Here is a 23997-nt window from a genome sequence, read left to right as displayed (position 1 = left end):
CCCAACAAACGGCGGCAGCAACATGCTAGGCTACGTAAAAAACTTGAGCTGACACAGTAGGCCTATTTCAGAATGTTCATTAGTCCTTAGCTCCAGTAAGCCTGGAGGTTGGAGGAATGGCTGAACATTGCAGAGATGTTGAACTTTTGGGGACAGGGAAGCAGGGTTTAATATGTAAAAGAATAAGCCGTGCCAGAAGCCAACACTGATAGTTGTCTGGGTTGCCTAATCCCAAGGCAGCATGGTCCCGAGACCCCCTCCTGCCTTCTCCATTTTCCACCATTCAGACACCCTGCCCAGATATTTCACTCACACACAGGGCCGGATTGGGCATCAAAACAGGCCCTGGCAAACTGCTTGGCCTGTCCCCCTGGGGTCAGGGGTGTGTGCGGCCGAGCTGTTTACTAGGGCCGGTTTTGGCCGATTTTGTTACAGGGGGCCGATATTGCCACCTCGGTAACAAAAACAGCCCCCCAGGGGCCCAAAACCAGCCCAATCCAGGCGGCCCACCAGGGAAACGCCTGGTGCCCGCTACGGCCAGTCCGACCCTGCTCACACAGGTTCCCTTTTATCCTGGATTTCTTCATTTGTCACAGTTTACCCGTCTTTAAAAGTTAGTGGGGCCACCTGCACCCACCAGCTTTATTTAACTGCGGGGAGGTCAGGGTTCATTGGACGAGGGCCTGAAAATAAGATGGATCGCAAGGTGGCCTAACTGCTTTCTGGAGCATCGTCCGTGCGGTCATCGGACACCGAGCAGCTGCAGACGGCGGTTTTCAACTATATATGAAACGGATGTGGGCTAGATCGAAGATATGATGCGTCACGAGAAGAGATCCAGTCAGCATCCCTGCTAGCAGAAACGTAAGGCGCTGACAAACGGAGCAGAAGCAGACACCCACGCGCACCCTATCCATCTACATCCTGTCAACTGCCTACGACCACCCCTCCCCGGGAGCCGAGCTGTGCTCCTCGAAGCCGAGCGGAGTAAAACATGTCGTGACTCACTGCTGCGGAAACAATCATCAATCTTACGTACACGTACGATGTCAACAATTGGGTACTGTCGCAGTTTCTGTTATTTACAGCTGTTAAAGGCCAGAGTCGGTTATTCCCATCCGAGAATCTGTGATCTTCTTCAGAAAGTCGAGTAGTAACATAAATTCTGTCCTAACTGTCTACAAACCTATGCAAATGCACTACTCTCTATTGATCAAGGAAAAACAGATCGGGCGAAATGCTTTTACAGTTCTACATCCTTTGGACTGCATGCTGTCTTAAAATCGCCCTCTGTATCCCTACAACCATGCTTGAAAAAGTGACCAGGACCTCAGCTGAGGTACCGATAGAAACACGTTATTTGGTTACTACAGGTCACACGGTAATTGCCCCCCCCTACCTCCACCCCAATACCAGCCACGCCCTTATACACACCACGTATCCATCCATTCATCCAACGAGTTCATCCATTCCCATGCGGTTGTACATCTACACCAGTGCATCATGTGAACATTAGGGGTAACATCCATATGTCAACCATACCTTCCTAAACCTGCCCAGGTATGCACCGCAGCATTTATCCATTCCTTCTTCTATGTAACCACCGACACTTAGGCATCCATGTAACTGTGTGTGCATCTGACATGTTGTAAGCCTGCATATCTAATGTCTTGGAGTGCTTCATTTCTACATGGATGTCTGTAAGCTTGTCATCAGAGTCATGTATTTATGAGTGTATAATAATGATGAATAATTTTTTGTTATAGTGCTTTTAGAGCTTCTATGCAGCGTGCATACTTAGACTTACTCTGACCTTATTTAATAATACCAAATTCTCCAAGTCTACAGGATGGAAGGTTCAGTTGGTCTTTCTGGGGATCAGAATCATCACGTGTGTTAATGTAGATGTCCGTCGAATGTTTAACTCACTGAGCCATCATGCCGGCACACATATTGTTCCATTTGCCTGTGAGCCTCTATGAATGCTGTTCTGTGTGGAAGATGTATGTATGTGATGTATTTTTGTATATGTGTTGGTCCGTTGTGGTTGGATGCCCTTATGCATGCTCTGTGTGACTGACAGATGTGTGAATGTATATGCACGTTTATGTGAAAAATGTGCAAATAGCAGTATGATAGTGTTTTTTAATACAGTGCAATTCTATTCAGCAAAAAGCGCCCGAGACTGTATTCCCCACCGAGTTTGTGAAGAGTACATTTGTGCATACCTCATCGGAGCTTCTAATTTATTTCTGATTGGAATAATTTAAATTTTTTAGGATACTCCCGATCCTACTCCATGAATACTGTGACAGCAGTGAACGTAATCAAGGGCTACAAGTGGCATGCTTTGGATTTAAAAGGAAATAATGATTTTTATTCTGGAAGAGGACATCATCTTTGCATGAATATATTCAAATAATGGGTTCAAACACGATTTGTACAGCATGGGGGTGTACTTTTTTTCTTCATAAAACAGATGCCCAATATAGGTAAATATGCCAATGTACATCCCCCTTTTGTTTTTGTTATTACAAACTCTTGAATAAAAAACAATGGTTCTACACCAAAAGCATACAGCATTATCAAAAAAAGTGATATGCACTTTAGAAGATAATCTAAATTAAACATGTTTGGCCTTATTAACGTCTTACTGTATTGATAAATCGATTGAACAAAAACACCTGTCTCATTCGAAGATTCCATTAGTTGGCCCATGGAAGCAACATACTCCTTGCAAAACTCTTGTTAACCAATTTTGATCCACCTGAAAACAAACTGATACATTTGTTTGAAGAGGCTACTTTGGGGCCCAACGGGGGAGGTGGGCGGAGGCAAACAGCACCGGCCAGAAACTCAAAAATAGGTGTGATTAAGGCCGCTTTATTGGAAGCAGGTGCACCTTACACAATGAAAACCTTTGGCCTGCGCCGTACAAAACTAGACCTCAGTAAATATGTAATTTCCTAACAAACCCCCCCACCCCCTCCCCTAAACTGGTTCCCCCCAATCCACAAACAGGAAACAATTAGCAAAAACGTCAATTTGCCTCTCCACCTGGCTAAATACTTTATTGTGCTTGACCTACCCCCCGATAATCCAAAAACAGATCTCCTACACTTCCCCCATACATTAGGAAAAACCGCCCCCAAAGGCAGAAAATCACACCAACACCTGCTCCAGTGACACGACAAACCCCACAACCATTGAACAAACCCTGATGCACCGGCCCCCAAGAAAACTCCTTCCAAAAAACACCACCGCACACCACAAAAACCCCAATACACCTTGAAAAAAGGCAATCACCCCACCCCCTGCCCCCCAGGCCTCAAAACTTGAAATCCCCCTATCAACTGAAAGAAAACCCAGGGAGGGTGGGAGGGAACATAATTAAATCCGCCACACCCTCCCGGCTGCTGTGTAACAAGCCACCGAAATGGTGGCCTATGCCCCAAAATGGCCGGTTTTAAAGTCACCAGCCCAAATGCAGCCCAAAATTAGCCCACCCCAGCCCAAGGCTACCAACTAGCCCAAAACCAGCCCACATACGGTGCTGGACTCTACCCTCCCTCGGCCCCAAAACCCCCCGGGGGTGGCAGGCCTCCCGCTGGTCGGCCACCCCCCCAAAGCCCTATTGTGAACACTATTTTTTAGTACTGTACTGTGTTCAGAGGATAATTGACAAACCTATTAGAAAGACGATGGTTATGAAATGTATTTGGTGATTAATGTGCTTTGAGTAAACGAGGTAAAATGGGTTTCTTGAAATTAGTATAAAAAAAACTTTAGAACATTGACAAAATCAATTGGCATTTTATAAATGCAGATGTTTTAATTGCCAATGTTGACCACAAATCTGAAAGTAAATAGCGCTAAGTCACAATCATTAAATACTACCTAAAGTTTATTTTCTGACACGAGGAGTACAATGTAGGGACTCAGGCACCGCAAAATAGGAAATGCTTGGTCCTTTTTACACTCCACTAAGTCTCCTAAATTTGTTTTTACGCATCAAATGTCTAGTTGGCATTTAATGACGTCACATTTCTTTCAACATGCAATAATGTATATGTGTAAAGATAAGTGCTAATTTGTTAATCCTCTCAAAAATCCCAAACGTAGAACTTTAGTTTTGAGTGCATTCAACCATGCGTTGTTTGAATCCTATCTTACAGTTTTCCTTCTGTTTTAAGCATTTGTGTAAGACCCCCGACTCTTACACTCTGTACTGTTTGAAAAAATGTTTCCTGATATATATATATATATATATATATATATATATATATATATATATATATATATATTTTTAAGTGACCATTGTCTGCTTTGATATAGCCACTCAACTGACACTTCTCTGGAGAGATAAGAGCTGCAGTGTATAATTTTTTGCTAAATGTTGTTATGTCTCTTACATAGATATCCACCCTGGTCAATGGAGAAGCTTTTCACCTAGCCAATCTCCTGCTCTCTTCCTGCCCAACTCACTTCATCCACAAGTAACAGGACATCCGTAAAGATGGTGAGCCGCCTTCCCAGCTCTAGGGACCTGGCCCGCTTCTGCCAGAAACTGAACCGGGTAAAGACTCTGGACGATGACTTGATGGAGACTAATTTAAAGAGATGCTTGTCCACTGTGGACCTTGCGCTACTTGGTGTTGGTAGTATGGTGGGCTCTGGGCTCTATGTATTGACTGGCACAGTTGCCAAAGAAATAGCAGGCCCTGCCGTTGTCATCTCCTTCCTTGTTGCTGGCTTTGCTTCTTTACTGGCTGCATTCTGCTACGCTGAGTTTGGTGCCCGCGTACCTAAAACTGGATCCGCCTACATGTTCACCTATGTCTCTGTCGGTGAAATCTGGGCCTTTCTCATTGGCTGGAATGTTGTTTTGGAGTACATGATTGGAGGAGCAGCTGTGGCTCGGGCCTGGAGCGCGTATCTGGATTCCATTTTTGACCACAAAATAAAAAACTTTACAGAGACCCACATTGGCACTTGGCATGTCAAGGTAGTGGCTCAATATCCCGATTTTTTGGCTGCTGGCATACTGCTGATTGCCACAGCATTTATTTCATGTGGAGCGAGGGTTTCCTCGTGGCTTAACCATGTCTTCGCTGCCGTAAGCATGAGCGTCATTGTTTTCATTCTGATATTTGGATTCATTCTTGCAGAGCCAAAGAACTGGAGTGCCGAACATGGTGGCTTTGCACCCTTTGGAGTGTCGGGCATCATGGCAGGCACAGCCACCTGCTTCTTTGCCTTTGTTGGGTTTGATGTCATTGCTGCCTCCAGTGAAGAAGCGAAGAATCCGCAGAAGGCTGTTCCCATAGCCACTTCAATTTCACTCGGCTTTGCAACGGTGGCCTATGTCCTGGTGTCAACTGTGCTGACTCTTATGGTTCCCTGGGACACTCTGGTACCAGACTCTGCACTTTCTGATGCCTTCTACCGACGGGGCTACTCCTGGGCAGGATTCATCGTGGCAGTGGGCTCCATCTGTGGTGAGTGCAAACTGCATTATGAATGCATTTCTTACTGCAAAATATGAATGTTATATCTTGACTGCTTAATGCATCTTTTTTCTGCCTCTGTACGACATGCAGCGTGGGGCTTCATATGCCATTGACCCTAATAAGTATCCCTTTTGTTTACAAAGCAGAAGATTGCAGGGTCATAGTAGAGAACCATTATTGTGTAGCTACTGAACTTCTGTCTCATTTTTTGTGGTGTCCTTTGTACTTGGTGACTCCATCACATGTATGGATGGTTCATTTAATGCTCTTGCCTCATGCCTTTCAGAGAGCAGGTCACTAGGTCAGTGTGAGTTGGAATAAGTTTCAAGTTTATTTTATTTATAATTACGGAACTCCAAAGTGGTCCACATAAAATCACAAATTGACATACATGAAAATAAGATACATTTCAAATTTACAATTAATTACACATGGTAAAATATTCCACCCCATCATGAGATCAGAGAAATATAAACAATATCCAAGGTTCAAAACATTTTAATTTGACAGGATTCTAACAAGCTGCAGCATGCTATGCAGAACAAAATATAAAGTGACTTCCTTGCCATGAGTGCAAGGGTTTACAAAATATCTATAGAAAAGAATAATTAATATACCATAAATAAGTGTGAGTTGTATCCAGTCCAACACGTCCTCCAAGAGATTTTAGTCTCTTTGCTTCCTTTTCAAATTTCAACCCTGTGAAAAAGTGTAAGTGCTACATCTAGAAGATTTCTTATTGGAGCATAGTCAATATTTAACCTGTATTGGCACTTCATTCCAAATTGTGCCTGCTGCCTCATGTATTGCTTTAGCACTGTGCAGTTTTTTTCCCACCAAATGGGTTTGCGGATAATTATTTCCAACTCTGGTTCCTTTGGTTGCAGTTTATAGGACAGTGACTTGCACTGGAATCTACTCCTCAAATACCATGGGCCGTTTGAATGGCTGACTCCATATAAACAAATGGCCCCATCCTAAACATTTTCTACAAAACTTACAAACCAGTTTGCGTTCCAAGAGCATGCCTCTGCTGGAATCGCTAAACAAACGGAGATCAAATGAAGACTTCGTGGCTTTCTTTTTCACTTGACCTGCGACTTTGATGTTGAGAAACCCAAGTGGGAAGAGAATTTTTAAAAAAAGTACTTGATTTAAGGTGTCTTTAAGAAACCCAAGTAATCTAAAGAAGGAAATGAAAAAACATTTTCTTTCAAGGATGCCTTCCAATACTAACTGCGTGCTAGTAAAGATTATGTTACTTTACAAGGGGGGGCAACATGCCAAATGGATTAGGTCGCCCAAGAACAGGTTAGTTAGACATATAGTTGTAAAGTTAACAGTGGTTATCCATTTGTGGTAAGGTGAAGTTGGAGAAGGAGTATCAAAGGAATAGAAATAAGAAATAAAGGAGAAGGGAAAAGGGGTAAACGAGTAAAGGAAAGGATAGCTAAGGAAGGAAACAAGAAGCAAAGGAATGAAAGAAGAAAGAACAGTAAACGAGGAGATAAGAAAATGAAAGGAAATAAGAAATGAAGGATGGACCAGATGAAAAGGAAAGAAGGCCCAGAGAAGAGAAGGTGAGATGGAGAGAAGGGCATGAAAGGAGATTGGAAGGACAGTAAAGAAGGCGGGAAGGACCACAATTAAGGAATGCAGAAGAGAAAGAGGAGAGAAAGAAAGATAAAAAGAAAGAAACGCAACATTTAAATCTAGTAGTACTCCAAATAATGCATACTTGCATTTAGTTCAATAATTATGTAAATGTTTTACTGTCATTAACTGTAATGAAATACATTTTTGACTGAAAATCACCGGCAGATGATTATGAAGTTCACTGAAGCAATATTTCTTTAGGGTGGGCTATCAGAGAGCTTTGCATTGTGTGGGGGCATTTATTTATTTTCAGGGGTCTGCAGCAGCTCCACACTTGTTTAATTAACAAGAGGGTGAATTGTTTGCTACTCCTGCACTGCCAGCCGGGTCACCCAGAACCGGGCTCACGTTGATTATAAGTGCAGCATTGCCAGGCACTTAAATACTTCGGACCTTCAGGCAGTGAGCTGCTTCAAGTCAGCCTGCGAACTACTGGTAGGTAGTTTGCGATTTACGCCTTTGAGAATCCTGAGTTAGAGGAAGGGTCTTTCCAGTCAGGGTCTCTCATAGAAGGGAACATGACTGAGCAGATTTACTCCCAGTGACCTGTGCATATGAGCAGGTGAGTCAGCACACTTTGTTCGCAATGCTTGCTTGTGAGGTGATGCGTGTGCCATTGCACTAGTCCCCCAGTGAGGGTAGGCAAGAAACGCAAGGATTCTACTGAAGACATTTTGTAGAAAAGAATGAAACCACCTGTTCATGTGACTGGGGTGAACTGAGTGGAAAGGAAAATGTTCTGGTCAAGTCCAAGGCTGAGGTCTGTCGTAGAGGCAGAAAACATGCTGTATAAACTTAAGGTGGTCCAGAATACCTCTGCACGGCTAATATGTAATCTTCCTTCATGCTCACCTTCCTCTCCAGTTCTCAGGGAGCTTCACTGGCTGCCAGTTAAAAAGTGTGTTATTTTCAAACTATGTTGTCTGCAAATAAGGCGCTTCATAAGTCTTGTCCTTCCTATTTGTCCCCTTGACTATACCCCTACCTGCCTCCGAAATGTCTAAGATCTTGCGATAAGGCACTTCTGGTGATCCTACACATACGTACTTTAAGATACGGGTCTGATCTTTCTCTTACACAGCCCTCATCACTGGAATAAACTCCCTCGGAGTCTTCGCTCTTGCTCAGACTTAGCCTCCCTTAAGTAGGGTTTGAAGACCTGGCTGTTTAAGATCATCCTATCCTCTTTTGAGCAGCGCAGCACCGAGATACTCCTACGGGAGTGAGTCGTGCGCAATACCAAATGTTCAAAATAAATAAATAAGGATCTATACATGGAGGCACCTGGGATACCATTTTAGCCAATGGAAATCACTGGGATTCAGGGATTGCCTACCGTTAGAATAATATATGTGTTAGAGAGAAAGTCCAGTGGACCAATGTATTGTCCTCTGCAAATGGATGTAGCTAAAGGCCGAACAGTGTTTAACTCTGGTGTTTTCAGTTGCACCTACCTTTCACCTGCCTGCCACTACGTAATTTGGGGGAAATTGGACAAACCCTATGGGATACCAATTGGAATGGCGACTGCAGGGAAGTTAAAGGGCAGAAGGGAGATGGATTGGATGGGATCAGCAAAAAAGGAACACCTTCAGTTTGGAGCAGAAAGTCTCTTGTAATTTTTTTTATCAGAATGTTGTGATAGATCATTTCCAAACGACCAGCAGTCTACCAGCCCCAGGGTGCTGTGAGCATTTCCAGTGTTTTTTCAGGGCACCCGAATGTGGGAAGAGGTTCGAGACCTCAAAGAAATTACAGAATTCTCTCTAATGTAATGTAATGTAATGTAATGTAATGTGTATACTTGTAAAGCGCACATTTGCCAGCCGGCGTCCTGGCGCTGTATACCGCTGGGGAACCCGTCCTAGCTTTCCCTGTGGGATGGTCCCTGCTGGGAATCCCCAAGGTGGAGCCAGGCATCCCTGGCGTTGATGGGGCCGTTGTGAAGATTAGGCAAGCTAATGCCCAGAGTTGCCGAGTGCGACCCCTGGTTAGAGTAGGCACGAGGCGAGAATTAGTCCGCTGGCCCTGGTCCACGACCCTGCCCCGTCGGGAATCAAACCCTGGTCCCGGGCCGACTTCTGCTTCCGGGTCTTCCGCCTCTAACCAGTGAACAAAACTGGTTGCCAGTACTGTGCAGCAATTCAATACATTACCAGATGAATGAGCTACCAATTGCTCATTCCAAAAGACCACTCTTTCAGTCTATTCTCAAATAGAAAAATAAATTTTAATTTTTATTTTCAGTTCAAGGAGCATAACTCATTTAATTCTTGTTTTTCCTTTGTTTTTCATCATTCAATATTAAACCATATAAACATTGAGGAGAAGTGGGAAGTAATCAGGATGGGGAAAGTGGCTACGTGAATTATATGTTGAAAAACAATCTCAAAGACATTGGACGTTGTGTTGGACAACATGTATTGACAATAGACACTGTACACACATAGGTTGGTGGTGAGGGAAGGGGTAGAGGTCGTGGTGATTTTTGAGGGGAGAACTTAAAGATCAGTTCTTATATAATAGGCTCTGCGCTAGTCCTAGTTGTATCACGGATATAGCCTAATACACTAAATGAAAAAGTATATCATTACCGTCACATTAAACATTTAGACCATCACTGCTTTATTAATTTACACTCATATTCGCAACAATGAAGATTGGTCTAAACACTCAAAATTAAACACCACATCAACTAGCTCGGTCGACGCGTTTCGAATCCCTTTTGAATCAAAGGATTCTCTTCAGGACCAAACACATTAAATCTGTGTCACTTATTGAAGACTTGGGGCTTTAACGAGTATGAACGGTCTCCTCCAGTCTGCGTCGTCTCCAAGTGTGAGAACCAATTACGAGACACGACAAAAACTAAGAATAAAAAATGGAGGTCCTACTTCCGGAGTCCTAGAACTTTATTTGGGTGTGCTACACCCAAATTTTTCTATTTGAGAATAGACTGAAAGAGTGGTCTTTTGGAATGAGCAATTGGTAGCTCATTCATCTGGTAATGTATTGAATTGCTGCACAGTACTGGCAACCAGGTTTGTTCACTGTATTCTTGGCGCAGCCTTACTGTGCTTGAAGCCAAAACCCTTGTTGTTATCTAGCCTCTAACCAGTGAGCCACACCACTCCACTCCCTGGTGTGGCTGTGGGATCCTCAAGTCACAGGCTGTGCAGATCAACTTCTTGAGTAGCTTCCTTACCTCAAAGTGTTAGTTCTTCCTAAAATTCTTTAAAAAACCCATTCCTAAGCCTCTCTTCTTGCATACAACTAAAATTGAAGGTAATGCATCTGGACACCAGCTAGCAAGATAAGACCGCTACACCGAGGGTGAGAGGCCCAGACCATGTGCAGTACCACGCCTAACCGGTATCAACTAGAGTAAAGTAAGTGCTCCATTTGATCTTGAAAGTGATTGGCATTTGGATCACGGGAACGATGTGCAGAGGTTTATGATTGGGCAGAAACTTCTTCGATTGACAGGTGTGTTGGCAGGTCAAATAGGCTCCGTTTTGGGGAGGGTTTAGGACAGCTACTCCTTATTCCTTTGACACCTTGTCTTTGTGAATGCTACCAACCTGCAAAGGAAAGAATTCCGCAGGTATTGATTAGTGGTAAAAGAAATCTTCAGTTGGCCATAGCCCACAATTTATGTGAGTAATCGGATAGATAAGAGAGTAAAGAAAACAGCAGAAACAATATGGTTGAAAATCAGTTGTATTTAGCCAATAAATAATGTAAAAGGGCAGGAGGACAGCAAAGAAAAACATATTTCTTGCTGAATTGGGTGAGAGGACCAGAGAACCAGGCTAAAGGCACGAAATGTGCAATGAAAATAAAAAGGAGGATAAGTAAGAGGGCACCTTGACAGAAGGAAGCTCAAAGGGAAGTAAAGGAAAATGCTGTTTCAGATATCTAAAAAAAAAACCATTACAAATGAAAGGTTCGAAAAAATGTCAATCTGTGGGGGTCAAGATTAAGGAACTTTGAAATAATAAATGTAAAGTTCTCACATGAATTCTGGTTTGTGGGCATGTTTATTGCTCATTTGTTCCCCAGTTTGTTCATGTTGGTTCTTTGATGTGCTTTAATTGTGTTAATCAGTAGATGGAGGAATCTGAATGCATGCTCTTTGTTGTATTTTTAATGCCTTGCTGTTTAGTGCTTAGATACTAAGAAACTTTATTTCTTGTACATAAATATTTATCAATAAGAATAAAAAGAAATGAAAGCAGGAAAAAACAATAAAAAAGACCTCCAGACCGGTAAAAGTAGTAACACGTGGTTGAAAACCCCAAACAGCACAGTACAACACACAACTTTGCTCAAAAGTGCAAATTATGTTAAAATACAACTTTGTGAAAAATATGTGTCTACTAAAGCTGTGCCCTTTGCCCCTATGTTTGCTGGGGCCACAGTGAGAGAATGAGCCATATAGCTAAAAGTGCCAGCAAGATAGGAGGGCTTGGTATGGAAATATAAAAATACGGTCCCAGTTCGTTCAAGAAACTGGCATTAACCCGAGGCAGCTGATTTAGATGTCATTTTCAAGCTCGAAATGTCACGGGATCCTATTGTAAACAGTGCACAATAATTATATTGGAACAAAAGTGCGTCAGTTGACTCAAGTGAAAGGCAGATAGTACATGAAAAAATTGAACCCTGATAACCCCTGCACTGCGCCCATTCCAGTATACATGTCCCACCAGCAAACCAACCTTGTGTTCCCTAATAAACAGCCAACATAAGTTGTGATTATAGTAGTCGTTGTTGGCTGCTGTTTATTAGGATTACATACATTACTCCTCTTGGTCCTAATTCATATGAACTCTGTTCATAATTATCATTTTGCGAACTGTCAAATCGGGGAGAGGAGTTGGTCTAACGGCTAGGGCGCTCGACCTCGAACCTGGGGATCTGGGTTCGAGTCTCGGTAACGACGCCAAAACCTCCTGTGATTCTGGGCAAAATCACTTAATCTCCCCGTGCCTAAAATGAAAGTGTAACGTAACTGGAAAATATGTAAAGCGCTCTGATACCTGATTCGGTTCGGGTCTAGTTTGTGCTATATAAAAAACTCTGCTAAAAAATCGTGGGTCATAAATCATATCCATATCATGTTATATTTCATACATTGCGGTACATTGTGTGATATCCCCAGTTCATAAATGTCTTGTCTTGTCCCTTCTGGGACCATCGTTTGGTTGGTGTCCATGCACTTTGCGTGTTGGGGGTAGCTCCTCCCCCGGAGTTAGGCCCCAACTAGCTACCATGTCCGTCTCATTTGTGCCCTGCCGTCTGGTGGGGTCTGGGCTGTGAGTGCCATCTCCATTTGGTACTTCCTCCTTTGTTCCGCAAACTCATCCTGCCGTGCGGCATCCCAAAGTGAGTATGTCTGGCTGCTCTCTCTCTCTTGCAACCTGCCAGGGCCATTGCTCCCCACAGGTTGTTCCAGAAGACTTGCATCCCTTACTCCAATAGATGCACCCCATCCTGCCCATACAGTTCTGGGCGGCCCAGGTGGATGAGCCCATGCCTGATGCTTTCCAGGCCGTTGGTCTTACAAAATTTGTTAACTGCAATGTTCAGCTTCCGTCTGGAGTTATCGACTGCCTTATGCGACTCTGCTCACCCTCCATTGCATTCTACTGATCACTTCAGACCATTTGATGATCGTCCTCCCAAAGAGCTTGGATGCCTCCGTAAGGTCTATCTAGATGTCCTGCAGGAGGGCCTTCCTTCCTCTCTCTGCCAGGTTGTTACCCCCGAGGTGTATCATCAGTATGTCTGGGTGCCAGGCTGTGTCTGCCTGCAGGATCTTAAGGGCCGCTGGTAGCTGGTTCCATCTCATCCCTGGTTTCCCCAGCCAGCGGATGCATGTGCTCACTGGTCGTCCTGTCATCCTGTGGCCACCCCGCTCCCACCAAGTCTGCATTCTGGAAACGAATGAGTTGTCCACTACCCACACCAGGCGGGTGCGTTTTCCTGCTGAAAACAATGGTCACCAAGTCAGACGGTCTCTTGTGATGCCTGTGCTCCTTCCTCTGTTACAGCCCCTACTGCTGCCCTGCCAGCAGGCTCTACAGCAACTGGGGCCTGATGTAGGTCCTGTATGCCCAGGATCGCCATCTGCCTACTGATTATATCCCTGCTTCAGACATGCTGTACTGCGCCGCTGAGGTTGCTGCGCCAAGCCTAAAAGAGTGGGAACCAAACGCCACTGGGGGTAGCCCGGCTGTAGGAAGGGCATGGAGCATCACTGTCGTGAATTGAAACTTGCGTAAATGGCTCCCATCCAGATGTTTGAAAAACGGGCCGTCACCCGCTGGACGAGCCACCATGTATGTGAACAAGCAGCATACCGCACAGTATCTGTGATCTTTGATGCATTGTAGCTGTACCACCATTCCCTTGCCGGCCTGATCCGTTTTGGACCTTTTTAGTAATATCTAAACCCGGACTGCCCAGGGCCTGACATCAGCAGCTTGGAGGCACCACCCAGCCAGCCCGCTCTTCCTGGGGGCCACTAGCTCACTGATTTGAAAGGCTCCAAAGAATGCTGTGGAGACTACCTCCCTAAATAGGTGTAGCTCAAAGATGTCCCTTGTACATTCCTTTAAGGCCTCCATAAGCTGGCCGAATTTCATGAAATCTATTGGGCACCTGCTGCCTACCTTTTCCCCTTCGGCCCGTTTCCACCCCTTCATCGCTGCTTTGAGGTATAGGGATGTAGTGGGGCCCTGTCCTATGTGTATCTTCGTGAAATGTGCTATGGCTGCCAAGTGGGCCTGTGCCCATGATCTGGATTTTTCGTTAGTGAATGCCCATTGGATAAATTGCTCAACTGCTCTTTGCATTTCACCCATGTTCTCCAGTGTCTGTATGCCCCCTATCTGCATCACGGTCGCTGCATATTTCATGTACCGTCTGGTTGCTTCTGGGGTAAGGGCTTGGTTTACCAATGCTGATAAGTCTATCCCGCCAGCCCCCACAGCTGTTCTGGGAAAGTGGCCATTACCTTGTCCCTCCTGCTGCCAATTCCCTGAATCTGCTCATCTGTGCTCTTGTCAGGGTGTCACCCACTGTGTTCTCCACCTCTGCTACAAGGCGGGCCTTCAGGTCCACGTTCCCCTCCAACTGCAACTTAACCAATTTCTGCATTAGTCTTAGCGTGTCAGGGCACCTTGCCGATCCACTGTTGATGGCCTGCACCATCCCCTTGTTGTAATTTCATGTTCTTCAACTCTTGTTTTCAGGCTGTTAATGCCACTATTATGGGGAACAGTACCAGGAATGTTATGTTGCCGGTGATGCCTTGCTTGTGCCATCTGCTTGGCCACTGGCCTGAGCACCATTTTTGCCCATTATTGCTCCAAAGCCTGTGCTCCCTAAAGCGTCTGCAAAGAGGGTTATCTGTCTAGCTGTCACTAAGCCTTCTCTCCTGATTAAGACGCGTTAAACTTAGCCAAGAATGTGTCCCACATGAGCAGGCCCTGTTTGACTCCTGCCCCAAGCCGGATGTGGTGCTGTTTGTGTGTGAGGCCTGATGTTAGCTGGGTGAGGCGCCTGGCGAGACTCTACCTGCGGGGATTACCCTAGCCGCGAAGTTTACTTTTCTAATCAACCGTTGAAGGTCATAGAGTGTTGCCTTGTTGCGGCCGCAGAGGCCCGTTACTTCCTCCCTGAAATCTCTCACTTTTTCTGCTGGCAGCCTGGCTGTTACTGCGACTGAATCAAGCTCTATCCCCAGGAAAGTGATCTTTGTGGCGGGCCTACCATCTTCTCTGCTGGCAGCGGGATCCCTAACTCTCCGGCTAACTCCTGGAATGCCACCAGTGTGTTGCTACATTCTGCCGACCTGGCAGGGCCTGTGAACAAGAAATCGTCCAGGTAGTGAAGTCCCCCCCCACCCCACAGGGTGCCTGTCATGCAGGGCCCATCCTAGGAAGGTGCTGACCTGCTCGAAGTATGCGCAAGACACTGCGCACCCCATAGGCGTGGCTTTATCGATCTACAGGGCCCTGTCCCTGTGGAAACCCAAAAGGTGAAAACTTGATGGGTGTACTGGCACTAGGCGGAATGCTTATTCAATTTCTGCCTTAGCCATGAGTGCCCCCTGGCCAGCTGACCTTACTAAGTCGATGGCGTCGTCGACTGTAGTGTAACTCGCTGAGCAGGCCTCTGCACATATCCCGTCATTTACTGACATCCCCTCGGGGAAGGAGAGATGGTGGATTAATCTGAACTGTCCGGCCTCATTTTTGGGAACCACCCCCAGTGGTGAGAGTGCCAAACCCTCGTGCAAATGTGAAAGCAGCGGGCCCTCTATCCTACCCAAGGACTTTTCTTTCTCAAGCTTTTGGTGGACCACCTCTGGGTGCTGTACTGCTGGCGTTAGATTGTTTGCCCCATGTAGTGGAAGTTGACTTTCAAATGGTATGATGAACCCTTCCTAAATACCTTTCACTAATACTGCTGCATCTGTTTTGTTATGATATTTGTTGGCTAGCCTGCAAAGTTGCTGTGTGTTGATAGGGGACCTGGCTAGCCGGCAGTTGCATAACCCTTTTGGGTCCCCCATAACTTCCTTGCGTATGCTACTGCTTTCTTTTTTTATCTTTCTTGTTCTCTTTCTGATTCTTTTTGCATTGGCATCCCGATGTTGGGTGCCCCCCCCCACGCATATTGAACATATGTGTTGAAACTTGCATGTCGAGCCCCAAGTGCATTCGTTGGCGTCATATTTCCAGCAGATCGCTGCTGACTCGCTAGAGGAAGGGGTTTCCATGTGTTGAATTGTTTGGGTTTATGAAAGGACTTGCCCTTCCCTTTGTAGAAGGACCCCCAAAAGGGCTGCTCACTTTTTCCCGCCCAAGAACTCACTTCTTTGGCTACCATCATTTTATGTATAAACCCCGACACATCTTCCACGTTCCATTCCATTTCTGGGTGCCTCTGCATTTTTAACCTAAAATCTTTTCTCATATTCCAACCATGCATCGCCAGGACACTGCCTCTTTGCCCCATGAATGTTGGCCTCATATAACCACAGGTCTGCCGTGCAGCGCTGGAATTTTTCAACTATTATGCATGCTATTATTCTAAATCCAACCAGCCAGTTATCGAAATTCCTTTCTTTTCTCTCCATTCACCTTTCCCTTCTGTTCTCATAATTTTTTTCATAGACCGTCCGGTTCAAACCATCTAATTGAATCTCTATCAGGTAGAAGAAGTCGATAAATTCTTTCCTCCATATCCTTTCCTTCACTGCCAAGGGGATAAGACTCGCTAAACCTGTGTCCCTTGTGGTCATGGACGTGGGACCTGGCGAGGGTCTGGCATAAGTCTCTGCTGCCAAAACCACCATAGCTGGGTCGTTTGTTGTGCTTGCGCTGCCCCATGTTGCTACAGGGCATCTTAGTTTCCTCCCGTGCCCCCTGCAACGCCTGCCCTTGCAACTGTTCCTGACACGTGCAGCCTGGGTCCAACAAATGCCAAGGTAGCCAGATACCCATTCTGAAGCCTGTCCCCTTGTGTTCCTAACACCGTGGCCCCAGCCCCCTAAGCAACAGGGGTGCCATTGATTTCAAGCATTCCTGTACAGTTGCATTAATGTGCTCACCACTCGTTGTTGTGCTGCTGCTGTCGCTGGAAGCTCATGCCGTCGCCGAGATGGCTATAGGCAGCAGGTCTTTCTTCTAGGTTCTCTTCCTGGGTGTTTTTCTTGGGGTTTTTTGGGTGCTGCCCTCCGACTCCTCTTGGGTGCTGGTGTAGTGACATCCCCGGTTGCTTGGTCGCTCATGTCGTTGTGGTCCAAGTGTGGCTGCAGCCAGCTGGTTCCATGCACCTCTGATGCAGCCCGAATTTTTCTCTGTAAATCCACTAGCTCCTCCAGCTGCCCCCTTGTGCCCTAACCTTCCATTTTGCTTGCCTCCGAGTGGGGTGCTGCCATCTTCCAAATGCACTGCTGATTTGGTCCTGGGCGGTGGCCCTGCCTCTCCTGGCTGCTTGCACTTCTTGACCAGCAGCCTTCTGGGTGCAGGTTTGCTATTGCCAATGCTTGTTGGCTGCCCCCCCCACTCCACCAGTTCCCTCGATGAAAGTACAATGGCTCCTTTAAGTCTCTGAACCTCAGGGGCTAGCAGGGCTAGGCAACTGCAACAACGTTGCTCTTGTCGACCTGTAGACTTTCAGTGGGCGGGACTGGCCCTTCGCCCCAGCTGCCGTGGAAACCCACCGCTTCTTTCAACTGTCTTCGACCGAGAAATCCGGTATTCCCTGAAACCAGGCCGATTTTTGGGCAGGTGGGGGCACGCAGCCGGCACGGGTGAGAGCTGCTTCCGGGCTGCACGCACGCTGAGTGGGGTTTCAAATGGCCTGCAGCGCGGGCCAACGAGACGCTTCTCGCGACTTAGCTGACAAAATTGAAGTGCGGCTTATCCCTTGAGCACCTCCTGCTGGATCACTCTCTCCCGGGCCACACGTGATGCAAAGAATGCCGTTCTCGAAAGGCTGCTTCTGCGGGTCAGGGCGTGCGGGCTGGATCGCTCTCGCACCTAGCCAACATGCACTGCTGAGTGGGAGCAGGTGACCAGTAAACCACCCGCTCACCGCTCCAGAATAGACACAATTCCTGGGCTCAGAGTAGTTTTCCGGCGGTTTCCCCGGAAGAAGGCCGCTCGCTAGGAAGGCAGCTTCTGCGGGGTTGGGGGGGTGTGCGAGGCTGGATCGCTCTTTCACCGGGTCGACCCACACTGCTGAGTAAGAGCGGGGACCAGGAAAAACCGCCCCACCTCACAGCTACGGAAATGGAGACAATCCCTGGCGGTCTCGGGGCACAGCGTAGCAGAAACGAGGTAAGCTGTCACTTCCCACGCAGAATTTTGGAGGCTTAGAACGGACGCATTTGTGCTCCTGTCCTCTATCTTCGTCCCGGACTCCTGTAGACCGACCAGCAGAGAATCGCCTCCCTGAAGAAGATGGGTCCGCGCCGACTGGGATCCAGAAACGTGAGTGCGTCGCTCCCCTGCTTCACGAAGATAGGAGCTGCCTGGGTGAGCGGCAGCTTATATACCCCCCAACCTTTCCCGCCTTGCGGGTGTTGTCCCCTCATTGGGGGTTTGCATCCTGCCAGGCACCCCCATTGGACAGGGGCCTGGCGCCCTTGGGCAGGGTGCGGGGGCTACCTATTCTGCTTCTGGGCACTTGGGGCGCCCAGAACCACATTCTTACAGGGCTCGGCGTCGGTTATGGCAAGGGGGTCGGCCTCTGCGAAAGTCCTAATCGGATTTCAGTGACTATTATGAAAGTGCGACAAAGCTTTATTTGATGAGATCTGAAATGGTGCTGACTAATAAGGCGCCCCAAGTGATAGAAGTACCCAGAATTAGAACAGGCTTGTGTGAGAAAATCCAAAAAAGATCATTTAACGGTATGAGTTGCATGTATAGGCAACTGGTGTGAAATTGACTATAATGGATGCAGATACGCGAGTGAAAGTGAAATTAAACTTGCATTTAGCTCTTGTTGACATGAATCTGTTACTGCAGCTGATGGAGCTTAGCTTGAGGCGAATGTAGATAGGTTTAAACATGCAAATTGCAAGAGCAACAAACTGCAGGGCACAACTCGAAAAATGATTTTATATGTTGGCCTTGTGAACCAGGAACAAAAGTCTTCTATTCCAGGTTTCGACCTAGAATCTGGAAATCAAACCCAACAGAATAATAGAACTAAAGTGTGGTCCAAATCTTGTGTTCACAAAAGACTGTTTCTGTCGTTTGCTGAACACTCAGTTAAAACAATCATTGGCAAAGCCAATTGATCTGCCATTGGGAACTATTGGCTTTGCCTATGGATTTTTGCCTTACTGTCCAGCATCTGTATGCTTTCCAACATGGCTAAATAATAAAATTTAAAAAACGTGGACGGCTGTGTCTTTTCAGTAGGTATAAAGAAAAGAAATATGACGCCACGGATGGAGGAGGAAGCAAAACAGTGGATATGGTCACAACCAGGTCTTGGCCTGCGCAGACTTTGTATCTTTTACAGAATGATGAACGAGGGAGCAAGGGTACAAAATAGTAAATAGAATTCAAATGTTTTCAGCCGAAAGGTCCACAGCCCGTTTGACTGGCCGAAAAAATCCTAGCTGCCTGCCCTGTTGCGCCTCTGTGTGAACTTCGACGATTTTGATCCACCATTGCGTACAGGATGCGGTGCAACCGAATTTCCTCCAATAGCTCCAGTGAGGAATCACTCAGAAATAAAGCGTTTCACAGTTGTGACAGCGGTAATCCAGTGGAAAAAAGCCTCTTGGGGACATTGATAGAGATCGGGGGTCACCTGACCAATAATTTCACCATATAGTTTCGGGCCCATAAATTTCAATTCACCATATACATTAATCAGGCGACCTCACAATCTACCATCAGCACCCTGATTCCTTCCTGTTGTATTCTAGTATACCCGACTTACCAATCCACCGTTACGGGTACCTATGACCACAATGGATCAGGGAGCTAGCTGTGAAGAAAGGCAGACAAAAATACAAAACCCAACTTAAAAATACCTTTGACATTCATAAAATGACCACGGACAACTGAAAAGTTTTAAAGGTTTTATCTAGTAATCAATATCTGCGAGCATTAGGTTTACAGTTAAAAGGCAATCAATAATCAAGATAACAAAAAGAACATAACCATACAAGAAAAGTATAAGGGTAATCATTTAAGTTTGTAAATAGAGTGACAGGGAACACGCTAAGCAGACTTAAAACTGAAAATCAAGAATAGACATCTATAAATGAGCAAACTATTTGCATGTACTAGAATTTTACTACTGGAACGTACTTCATGAAAATGGGTGGAAAATTAGGAATCCTATACATCTATCAAAAGGGGTAAAAGTGAAACACGCTAATATTCAAATATGATTATTTCAAGAATAGAATTCAGGAGAAAATATAAACCACATCTAATTTCATAAACAGTATGGGGAAGAATTGTGCTCTAAAAAGGTAAGGTAACATAGAAACATACTATGAGAATAAAATGCAAATAGATTTCCATATGGTAGATTGCGGAAAGCATGGAAAATATAACATGTGCAAGGTATGTCTTTATTGAAGCAAAGACAGAAAAATAGAAAGGTGCAGTATTGAGTTTCAGCCCTATCTATATATTTACCTAGAATGGTGTGAAAACCAACCCTGGCCACGGATCAGTCAAGGACAGGAAATACCCCAAGGAATAGCAGTCATCAATGGGACAGCAGGTGCAGAATGGACACCCCAGGACAGGACAGGAAACCCAGATTAGGATCAGGACAGGACCACCAAGGCACGACCAGCACCCGCAGTTCGGAAGCAACGCCTGCGCTCCACCCTCTCTGCAGCTATCAGTCAGAACCCCGATTGGGTTAGCGAACTCTCCAGCAAAGTGCTCCGCCAGCACTTAAGGTTTAGTAAAACCTTCAAAAGTCTATGGTCAAATTCGGACAGAGTGCTCCGCAGCGCTCTGTAAATTCAGTCACCTATTGAGTGCGTTGGGTCAGTGACAGGTCAGCTATTCAGACAAGTCGGACAAATTCTATAGCTAAACCTAGGCTAGATATACTGTTTTCGGGTCAGTGTACCACCCCCCAATGATGCAAAGTGTCAGAATCCACAATTTCGATTGGTCCCAAAGTAGGCTAGGTTAACACACCAATCAGAATTTCCTTCTACAAGCTCACATTTGCATTCTTGGGTACCGCCTAGCAAGATTGGGGTTCTCATGAGACAAGTCAGTGGAATACAATGGATTATTAACAAATGTGTCAATTTGGGCACAGACAACTCCGTCCTGCTGGGTCGCAGGTCAGTTTCTCTGGAGCATCTTGTCCGTCTCTGCCAGCTGGCTGAGTTCCATTGTTCAAGGACACTTTTTCTGGCAGCGCGACATGCGCAGAAGGACCTTCCAAACGATTCTCGGCTCACTCAGACCCCCAGTTATCACGGTACATGAAGCGAAAACAAATTAAAACATAGAAATAAATGAATAAACTACATAACATGATTGTGTACTTATGAATTATCACTATAAAAATTATATACTATGCAATTATTTATTAGTGCAATACACAATAACACGAGAGCATCTGCACAAGCTTCACCATATTATTACACCAGCAGCCATCTTGTGGCTATTACGCATGCGCACCCTTTCCCTCCAAATCACAACTACGTCACGTCACGTGAGTGTGACTAACGCATGCGCAGAAGCGATATTCTAAACGGCGGCCATTTTAGAAACACAAATTAATCGTATTAGTAAAACACATAGGCAAGCATCCCTAAGATACATGTATATAATAAAAATAAGGAAATTAGTAAGACGTACAATTTTGATTACAGAGTTATACATAAATCGAGGTTCTTGACTTCAGCAAGTCGCGTAATGTGCGAAATCTTGCTTCATCAATCCCCTCTTTGATGATATTTACTATCATCACAAATACAAATGGAACCAGATGCCAACTTTTCACACTTTATGCATCTCAATCTCTTCCAACAAGCGATTCAATTTCTCTTTCACATCTTTATCAGGGTGAGAATTTTTCACCTTTTTGTAAATCTGATTATTCATTTCTTCCAATTCAAGCTCATCCACACTCCGTTTCACACCCCTTCTATCCACCGTGTACTTCTTTGTGTGTTTGCGACATTTGCAACAGACGGATACGAGGAAAAGGATGAGACCTATCACTCCAATTGGCATCAGTACCTTAAACAATAAACTTCTACCTAAATTGGCAAACCAATGACCTACATTGGAGAGACCATCGACAAGTCTCTTCCAGGCACTGTCAACCTCCAGTGGTTTGAGTTCCTTTCCCAAATTAGTAATGTTTTTCACATATTTTTTAATCTGTACACTTTTGTCCAGTATGTAAGTGCAACAATGTTGCGCCTTCAGCATCCGGCAGACTCCGCCCTCTTTTGCTAATAAGGTGTCTAGCGCAAGTCTGTTCTGCAAAACCATTGATCTGATCGCAACCATTTCGGTATTGACCAGCAGGAATCCATGAGCTGTGTCAGTAGACAACACATCCACTATTGTGGACAATTTGCAAATTCTGTGAGTGTTCAGAACCACTCCCACTCCAGGTATCAGTGCACTAAAAATACTACCCATTATTTCACCTACGCTTTCCCTTCTACTACGCACTAAGCCATTAGTGTTTTCATTGCTTCCAGCAATTTCTTTCACATGGTATATTTTTGGGAAAACAATGCCAAAGTAGCAGCTTCCATACCAGTGATCCGGCAATTTGAAATAAGCCTTGTTTCCGCATATATAATACATTCCGAGAAACACAGGTTCTGACCCATTTTTGAAACCCCAACCTCCAATTACCTTGTAATTGTGTTCACATTGACTGGAACCAATGAAAATGTTATTATAATAACTAGTCTTCTCGCGATGAAGACAAAGTTTCCCTTTCCTTTCGAAATCCAGCAACAAAGCAGGACCACTCCCACCATTTGAGGTGCTTTCCATAGTTTCAGCCCATTTAGGAGTTTTCTGTCTCTTGTCATTTGCCTTTCTTTGGAAACTCTCCCTTCTTTTCTCTGCCATGTTCAAAAATATTTTTTCTTGTTCATGTAAAGAACAGGTCAAGTTATCTCTGTGTGCTTCATTCAAGTCTATGGTACCTATAGTCAGAAAGTATTCTCCCATATAACGTGTAACGTCACTTTTGGTATGTACAGGATTCAGATTTCCACGTATAGGAAGTTCAGAAAATATCACGTCTGAATTAGAATAGTAATACTGTAATGGTCCTCTTTTGTAAAATAAACTAGCTAAAATGCTACAGGAAATTCCATAGGTCAAAGGTAGGTGATGATAAGTCACGCCTTCAGCTACAGAAGTTGGTAGCTTCATGCAGACATAGCAGTCTTCTATTTCCATAGTTTCTACATAGTGCACTAAAAGATTAGCGAAAACATTTAATTGTGTCTGGTTTCTAACTCCATGGTAATGTAGGCCTTCCTCATCTGATGCTTCTAAGTCTCGTTTTCTTTGTCTGAGTGCTTTTTCACGTCTTTCTACACTTCGTGTTGTCAGTTCTTCAGTGTCAGTGGTCACAGTCTGAGTAGGGTCAATATTAGTATTTTTGCTTACCATAAAAGGAATGAAAACTGTTAGTCCTATCCAAATTATAATCACTATAGCTATACTACATATACATACTTTGCAGCATGTTTTGCAACAACTGCGTCTAGGCCTTCCATTCACGTTTGAATCAGACATTTTCGTTCAGAAGAAGATTTCTCAACCCCTCTCTATAACTTTGCACAGCTAGCTTACTTTGTGCAATTTCAGGTTAATTCGTCTTCCTCTTCTGTAGATTGATCAGCAATCGGTTCTCCGTCACTTTCGTCAGTTAAATCAAGATCCTCAAAATCTTCCAAAATTAAAAAGGTCCATTCAGGATCTTGGTATTTCTCGTTCAGTCTTTTTATTCGATCACTCCTTCTTTTGGAGCTTTCTCCAGCTTGTTCTGCAATTCGAGGACTTTTCCTTCTTTCTGCAAGTTTTTCTTCTACTGTTTTTATTCTCAGTCTCAGTTTCTTAATAAATCCTGGTTCAATATTTTTCTTTAGTCTTTTAGCTGGCACTGTGATTTGGCTTTCTTCTAATACTCTTTTATTTTCGTTTGTTTGTGGCACTTCTGTCTCTGTCTCTTCCTTCCTATCTGACTAATCCCAGGTCTTGTATCTATTTCTTCTGCCTGGTTACTAAGCTGGCCTGGTTCAGGTGAATTTTGATTTTGGCTTTCG

At 44.9% G+C, this 23997-nt stretch overlaps 1 protein-coding gene across 2 annotated transcripts in view; it reads left to right on the top strand.

The window, feature by feature from the left end:
- The window catches only part of SLC7A4 (solute carrier family 7 member 4), a 277563-nt gene that overhangs the window by 70172 nt on the left and 183394 nt on the right, over positions 1-23997 (top strand). For both annotated transcript variants that reach the window (XM_078667033.1, XM_078667034.1), the window contains exon 2: positions 4417-5498. In XM_078667033.1, the coding sequence (XP_078523159.1) occupies positions 4517-5498 (982 nt within the window). In that variant the 5' untranslated portion in view covers positions 4417-4516. The remainder of the gene's footprint in view (positions 1-4416; positions 5499-23997) is intronic.

Source organism: Lissotriton helveticus, chromosome 11 (assembly GCF_964261635.1).
Source record: "Lissotriton helveticus chromosome 11, aLisHel1.1, whole genome shotgun sequence".
Lineage (NCBI taxonomy): Eukaryota > Metazoa > Chordata > Amphibia > Caudata > Salamandridae > Lissotriton > Lissotriton helveticus.
Note: the sequence above shows the minus strand (reverse complement) of the source record. Positions and strands in the feature narration are given on the sequence as shown.